This window comes from Octopus bimaculoides, chromosome 9 (assembly GCF_001194135.2).
Source record: "Octopus bimaculoides isolate UCB-OBI-ISO-001 chromosome 9, ASM119413v2, whole genome shotgun sequence".
In the NCBI taxonomy this organism is placed as follows: Eukaryota; Metazoa; Mollusca; class Cephalopoda; order Octopoda; family Octopodidae; genus Octopus; species Octopus bimaculoides.
In genome coordinates, this window is record NC_068989.1 from 35,688,552 (window position 1) to 35,697,396 (window position 8,845).

Below are 8,845 nucleotides of genomic sequence, written 5' to 3' on the forward strand. Positions count from 1 at the left end.
ATATATATATATATATATATATATATATATATATATAATATAACAACATTCTTTCTAATCATCCTAGATCAACCCTCCATAGTATGGTAACAGCTATCTCAATTAGAATCTCAAACTTATTGGCGAATGAGGAGATATCCAACACTCACATTCTGTATTATAACCAAGCCCTAAAGTTAAGTGGTTTTGAAAAAGAAATATTTTACATCCCTGATACAATTCTTAAAACCAAAATTGCAAATATCTTGAATGGAACTGGCTCAAAATATAGTAATATGAGCCCCAATTTAGATAAACCAATTAAAAAACTATGAATGTGGCCCGAATTAATAACATGGCATTTAGAAATTCACATAAATATAAACCCCATATCCCCAACCAATCTAACCAGACCAAATATTTAACATCTACGATATGTGAAATTATATGGTTTACCCGACCCTTCTCTCTTCAGGTCAAATCTTTACCCAAATTGTTTTTTAAGATACTGAAGAAAAATTTTCCTAAAAATCATAAACATTGTCCTATTTTTAACAAATCATCTGTGAAATCGTCATACTCTACTACTCCGAATTTAGGTTTGAACATAGCTTCCGTCAATAGGTCTAAACTAAGCCTTAAGAAATCTACCCACACAAATCTTTATAATGAACTCTATAACTCCAAAACTGACAATAACTCTAATGTAAACATTACACCAGGTCAATCCCTCAAAGTCGGGGGTGTCTTAACCTCTAATAACTGGAAAATTAATACTAATGCAAGGGGGGAAAAAATATTGTAATTGTCAAATTAAGGAGTCGTGTCTGTTAACTGGATCCTCTTTATGTAATAACATAGTATATAGGTGTTCTGTGGAAATCCCTGCTACACAGAGGATAAGCTTATATAGGAAGTACTGTAGACTTTAAATGTCGATATAAGGTCCATTTGAACTCTTTTACCAACGCAAAATATAAATCTTCTACAATGCTAGCTTCATATATACAAGAACTTAAACTAAAAAATATACAGTATTCATTATTTTTGTCAGTAATAGAAAGAAGTCTGAAAGTGTTTAGTTAAAAAAATTAATTAAATAATCTGTACGTCAAAGTCGACCGTGGTGAAATTTGAACTAAAAAACGTAAAGACAGACAAAATACCGTGAAGCATTATGCCCAGCATGCTAACATTTCCACCAGCTTGCTGCCTTAGAAATTAAACATTCATTTTAGAAATGTATTCTTTATTCTTATTGCTTAAGCATTACTCCCTTACTTTTTTACTTACTGACATGAAATTTCGTAACATTTTACCTCATAACTCTTTTTCTACTGATTTTTGTTCAATGCAACTAGCGACTTTCAATTCCTCATGCATTTTTCTATCCTTTAAGCCTAAAAAAGGTATATTTTTAATTTAAAATTAAAAAATTTATGTTAATTGAAGATGAATATCAGCCTACCTGCCCCCTTGGGGTCGCAGATATTTTGATGTAACTTTTTTCTGCTGAACCAAATCTCAAACTATTTATGCCGAAGTGTAGCTGAGGAGGTGTCCTCTTTAAAACTATTAACAGTTTGCAATTTGAGAACTGAATTAGTGGTGAAGCTTGGAAGCTGCCGTGATTGACGAAATGATAGACTTAAGTATATATTCAACCACTACTGTGGTTTAATGATATATGTTTTGTAATTTAAATTGGGTGTGAAGTGAAACAATTGTCGGCAATGTTAAATAATTAATAAATTAATTTATAACCATTAAATCTCTCCATTTTCAAACGTATTAATTATATATAAACATACACATGTGTGTGTGTATATATATATGTATACATACATATACATATATATGTGTGTGTACATACATACACATGCATTATGTGGGTGATATTTTCATCCAAGATGTTACAACTGTGTCTGATTCTTCAAGTGATTCAATTTTGTGTTTGTAAGCAATGGTTTACCCCATCGTATTGATGCACCACTTTCTATCATTAATAAAAGTGTTGGTATTTTTTATGACATGGGTATGCTAGTTGTATAATATTTCTTTAGAAATTTAATCAAAATGAGCACAATAGTACTACAAAGAATAGTTCCATGTGTTTTATGAATGGTATATTTTTTAATATAAGCAAAGTGAGTAAAGAATTTATACACTGTGAAGCTACGGAAAATCAAGCAACAATACTTTGGAGAATATTCAGATATATTTATACCTACCCTTAAATTTTTGTACTCTTTTTTAATTTTAGTCAGTTCCTTCCGAGCTGCAATGCCAACACTCAAAAATTGTAACTGATGTCGCACTGATGTAATGTTATTATGCAAGTCACCGAGATCTGATAAGAGGAGCTTGGTACATTTATCACATTCTGAAAGGAAAAAAAAAAACATATATAAAATTAGAAATATAACCATACACATACATATACCAGCGTGCGCATGCATTCGTGTGTGAAAAGTCATTGTTAGCAACTCAGTTACTCTATTTAATAAATATTGATTTCCAATTTTGGCACAAGGTCAGCAATTGTGGGGGAAGGTGTCAATTACATTGACCCTAGTACTGAACTGGTACCCATTTTTAATCGACCCTGAAAGGATGAAAGGTAAAGTTGACCTCAGCAGAATTTGAATTTAGAATGTAAAGATGAAAAAATTCTGCTAAACATTTTGCTCGATGTGCTGACAATTCTGCCACCTCACTACTTTATTCTGTTTAATAAATATTAAGAATATTTTTGTCTAGTCTTTTCTTCAGTTAATGTTTGCTATTATTTTTTGAAGAAATACACATGCACCTTTTTTTTTATATATACTCATTAGACTTAGGTCATGCTAAGGCACCACCTTGAAGAATTTTAGTCAAACAAATTGATCCCAGCACCATTTGAAAGCCTAGTACTTATTCTGTCAATCTCTTTTGCAAAACTTTTTGTGAGAGGAGAATCATAAAAAGATATATATGTAATGCTCAAAACGTTAACATCAACTCTCTCCCTTCACCGAGCACCAAATTAATATATTTCTTGTGCACATCCTCATATTTGTATTTTTCGTTTTTCATCTGTTTTTTAATTGTTTGTTTATTTGAATTGACTATATATAAATATGAGAGGTATTGGTATCCAGAAGACCTAAGGTGGCAGGTAATGCTATGTAAGTGCTATGGAAGCACCGTAGTTAAACTCTTGATTCAATAATGATACGTATGAGGATCCCAATGCGGGTCTTGTATGAGCATGTATATGTTAAATAAAATGAGACAACAAAGTCAAGGCTGTGTAGAATTTTCAGGACATTTATAAGAGAAAGATAGTCTTACAGCTGCTTCTGGGATATTAGGGGTATCCCTTAATCAGAGACGATGTGAGATGGTTAAATAACTCCTTATATTGAACTCTAATATCTCCCTCTATTTAACCATCTCAAATTATCTCTGATGAAGGGATATTCCTAATATTCCAGAAACAGCTGTAAGACTAACTTGCTCTTTATAAATGTCCTGAAAATTCCATACAGATTCGGCTTTGTTATCTCATTTTATCTAACACACACACACACACACACACAACAGGTTTCTGTCAACCAAATATACACACACATATATACATATATATATATTACACACACACACAAACATAAATTGCACAGTGACGCAGCAAACTCTCATTACTTATGTGAACTTGAAGTCTTAATTGTCTTATATTAGACATCTAACAAAACAAGTAATTATATATACATAAATTAAGTTACTCACGGCTGCATCCTTTCCCAGGTATTTTGACCCAATCTTTAGCACATCGATTACAAGAGCTTCCTACATAACCTTCCATACAACGGCAGACACCAGTTACAGGGTCACATGTTCGGGAAACTCCACTTCTTGCACAAGAACAACCTGACATATAAATAATATTAAATATTATATATTACTTTATAATATATTAAAAGCAACATCCAATAATATATCAAATATTATATATCACTTTATAATACATTAAAAACAAATAAAGTGTTTTACAGTATATTAGATATCATAAACCCTTTATGATATATTACAAAGGAGATTTGTTAGAATTTTTCATTAATTGTAATTGTTTTTATCTTTACACATTTTCTATATAAATCCCTACTGTCCCTTTGTCTGTGTTTAAACAATTTTTTCTTATTACATAAACATATTTGCTAATTTTAGACTTATTTTTTCCTTTTTATATTAAAACAAAAATGTAATTTATAATTAAGTGTTATAAACAAAAAGAAAAAAAGTAGTTTATAACAATATTAAATATTGTAAAACACTATATGATATATTAAAATGCAAATCACTGAAGGAAATTACTCAATGAAAAAAACTGTAGTTATGTATGCTTTATCGATATGCATTGTGCATAAAGAAAATTTTAGTAAATACACCTAACACATAGGCAGGCTGCTCATGCAGAGGTAATGCCACATATCTACTAGATGGTCAAACTAATACAGTAATTATCGTGTATAATGCAGAAATAATCTTGAGGAATCCTAGTAAAGCAATGAAAGTACAAATATATGTGAGCACAATCAAAGGCCCCTTCAGATCCAGGCTCAATGCCCATATGTTTTTATTTAATATCAGAGAGAGATGTAAAATCACAACATTGGCAAGATATATATATATATATATATATATATATATATATATATATATATATATATATGGAGATTGAAAGGAAGTGTTGCACAATATAACATCAAATGGAGACTGTTGGAAAAGTGCAAACTTTACCTCTATAGTAGTAGGAGGTACGGACTCTATTTAGCAGAGAAAAGAATCATATTGACTACCCTGCACTCAGGGGCCTACCTGAACTTTAAGTCTGGTTAGTGTTTCTCCCATTGGTGCTTCTCTCACCATAAACAAGCAGTTAATTCCTCCCACACACATAGCTTATATATATGCACTTACATGCATATACACTGTTACAAATACTTAACCCTCCCACTTCTCTCCTAATTTGCTCCCCTACCTCTCTGCTACACCTCCCTATTTTTCTCTAACCCCAAATCACCCTCTCCACTTCATTTCTCCCCACCTCTTCACTTAACAATCAAATATCACATAAAACTGAAGCGGACATTTTGTCACCTGTATGCTGACATGAAAATCACTGGCTAAAAAGGGGCAAATCGAAGGGACATAACTTTGATGTGCTTCAGATACAACTTTGGTTCTTTCATCCATGATTTTCGTTTTGTCTTGTTTTCCAATAACTCTGAGACTCATAAACAGGATGTGGCATTTTTATGCTTCCAATAGGAAAGAGCCCAGGCCATACTTTTCTATTCAGTCATGTTTGATGATTGTTAATTTACCTCTCCAATTCTGGAAGGTTACTAGCATGAAACCATTCAGCAACATTAATTAGCTGCTATGAGACTATTACAATAGTAATAATAATGACAATGATGATGATAATAATAATGACAATGATGATGATGATTATAATAATAATAATAATAATTATTATTATTATCATTAGTAGTAGTAGTAATATCATTATTATTATCATCATATATTTCATGTACATATACAGAGACAGATAGCAAGACTGTAGAAAGAAATGAAACTGGAAACAAGCAAAAAGTCTCTCCTTTGAATAGGAATCAAAGAAATATCTACTTACGTTTACAACCGTTTGCACCATAATCCCAGTAGCCATCTAGACAGCGGTCACACTTACGTCCACCAGCACCTGGCTCACATCGGCACTGTCCAGTCATATCATCACATGAATCGGAACGAGAAGCAAGACCACAATCACAACTCTTGCAGCCATTGCAGTCTTTGAAACCATAATGATTTGGCTGTCAATTCAAAAATAAAGCAAAGAAATTTGTATGTCTGCCTGTATGTAGGTATGTACATATGTAAGTACATATGCATGTATGTATATATGTACATATATAGGTATGTATACATGTACATATTATGTATGTATGCATGCATATATATGTCTATGTGTGAATATATGCATGAATCTATGTGCATGTGTGTATATGTATAACATGATCTACATCATAGATGTACCAGTAATTACTATAATGAAGATTAACCAACTATCTCCCACATACAATTTATTGTATACGATTTATCGTATACCACAAGATTTAAAGCTTACATATTATTTAATCCATACTAATACAAAGACATACATAACAATTATATATACATACATGTGAATGTCCGTGTGTGTGTGCACATATATACATGTACATAAATATATATAACACTTACCAAGCATCTGTTACATCTCTTCCCAACAACATTACGTTTGCAGTAGCAGAAACCAAATGTATCATCACACTTAGAAGTACCACAGGTATCACAAGTACACCCTGCAATCAATCAAAAAAAATTTATAGCATTTAGATTAATTAAAATTGATGTTTAATGAATATAAAAATTCTCTTACATATATACATACATAGTGTACACATATGCTGGGATCTACCTTCAAAGACTGAGTGGGATTGCAGTAGAGAGGGATCTGAACTTATGCCAGGTTTTAAGAAGCTAAAGTACAATAGAGGCACAGGTGTCTCCAAGGTTATAGCTAAAGATGCTTGCCCAGTGTGCTGTGCAATGATACTGAACCCAAAACTACTGCAAATGTCTTAAGCACACTGTGATGCCTGAGGCTAAGTAACTGAAGGAGTAATTGCAGAAACATGAAGCTAATTTAAAATCTACCTCCAGGTTGAACAAATTGGATTTGGTAGATAGTAATTGATGTGTGTGTGAGTGTGTGTATGAGAGAGAGGGGGGGAGGGAGAGAGAGGGGGAGAGAGAGAGAGGGAGAGAGAGAGAGAGAGAGAGAGAGAAGATGTATGTGTCTTTGTTTTGACATCAAGTGATAGTTGTAAGTGCCATTTTCATGTAAGTAGTGTCATTCTTTTCCAATCTTCAATGAGAACATATCCAGGCAGGGGGGAATATTACCTTACTTGGAAACTGGCTGTAGAAAATCTGCTTCAACAAATTCTATCTTAATCATGCAAGCATGGTAAAGTGGATATTAAGATGATGATGATAATATATATATATATATATATATATATGGAGGAGTATATGTGTATATATGCATATGTATGTATGTCTGTTAATCTTGATATCAAATGATAGGTATAAATAAGTGCTACTGTCATACAAACAGTATCATTTGTTTCCAGTCTTCCATGAAAAAGCATGTCTAGCCAAGGGAAAATATTGGCTTGCTTGGAAACATTTATTTCTGAGATCCAATACCACAGCAGAGTGTGGTCAGTGGAGGTTCAATCATATATATGTCAGGAATATACAATAGCTGAGTTCACCTCATATACTCTACACATGCTGCCCTTATAAAAAGAAACAAATTAATGAATTAACAAACTTACTTGTACAGTTCTTTGCTATAACTGGATCACCAAACCATCCTTCCTTACACATGTCGCAATTCTTGCCAGCAGAATTATTTGTGCAGTTTCTACACTCTCCAGTTTTTTTATCACAGCTGTTAGGATTATTGAGATCGATGTTATCACTACACTGGCAAGGTTGGCATGATCCACCAACCATCAGTGGATCTCCATAGTATCCTGGAGAACATCTTCAATAAAAAATGGTAACAGTTAATTTTTCTAATGAAAATTTAAAATTCATACAATAAGTGCAATAAGAAAAATAGGACCATCTTTTAAATTTTTGTCCCTCTTCAGACACCAGCAGCAGAAATATCTGAAGTATGGACATATTATATTTTCATTGGCATAGTCATAATTCAGGCATTATCATGTTACTGTTCAAATTTCCCCAGTTCACTTATAAGTTTGTATCTAATTACAAAAGAAACCTTACAACTATTTTGAACGTCTGATAAATTCCTGTGATATCCCTAATTGACTTGCATCATCCCATTTAGAAGTATTTATTGTTCCAACACAAACAACAATTAACATTGCTGAAATAGTTCACTTACTTGTCACATTTTGCACCTCTGTACCCCTCCTTACACGAGCAGAAAGTGGTGGCACCATGAGAATTAGTAACACAATTTTTGGCAAAGCTGCAAAAGTTTAAAAAAACAATCAAAGTATATATTTAAAACAGGGATATATATATAAGTTAATTAGAGGATATATTAACCTCTTAAAGGAATGATTACATCCAAGGAAACATTGGTTTTATACCTAATATATTGGGGAAATAAAATTTCCCTAAATCAATAGGTATATGTTAAGCATATAATCCGTATTCAATACCACCAGACTAAATATATGCAGTTATTTTATTTCTATTTTTGTGTGTGCATGAATTAATACTATTTAATACTATTGAATTGAAGGTTATAATGTGTATCTATGTGTATACTATATGCTTTATGTATGTACTTATGTGCATGTATATGCATATCTGTGCATTTATGTATGTCCATACGTATGTATATATATTTATAGATGTGTGTGTGTGCATGTATGAGTGTGTATATACATGCATGCAGTTATTACTGGGCATCCAGCTGTAGAAACTTTGCCAAATCAGATTGAGTCTGGTGCAGCCTCTGGCTCACTAGTCCTCAGTCAAACCGTCCACCCCATGCCAGCATGGAAAGCGGACGTTAAACGATGATGATGATGATGATGAATTCAGCACACATGTATATATTGAGAAACCGTCATGATTAGATATTTTCTTGAAATGCTTAACCACATGTAAACTAATTTAAATTTCTCCAACCAATGGGCACTGATTAATACATAGAGTCTGTATGTTAATTTTTTCTTAAGCAAATATTTTGCTGATCCCTTAATTATATATATATATATATATA

The 8,845-nt window shown here is 32.3% G+C and overlaps 1 protein-coding gene across 1 annotated transcript in view; it reads right to left on the reverse strand.

The window, feature by feature from the left end:
• LOC106878847 (laminin subunit alpha) overlaps positions 1-8,845 on the reverse strand; it is a 249,900-nt gene that overhangs the window by 100,143 nt on the left and 140,912 nt on the right. The window contains exons 41-46 of the mRNA XM_052970907.1: positions 7,994-8,080; positions 7,413-7,624; positions 6,271-6,371; positions 5,660-5,840; positions 3,751-3,891; positions 2,211-2,362 (exon numbers count right to left, since the gene is read on the reverse strand). Coding sequence (XP_052826867.1) covers positions 2,211-2,362; positions 3,751-3,891; positions 5,660-5,840; positions 6,271-6,371; positions 7,413-7,624; positions 7,994-8,080 — 874 coding nt within the window. The remainder of the gene's footprint in view (positions 1-2,210; positions 2,363-3,750; positions 3,892-5,659; positions 5,841-6,270; positions 6,372-7,412; positions 7,625-7,993; positions 8,081-8,845) is intronic.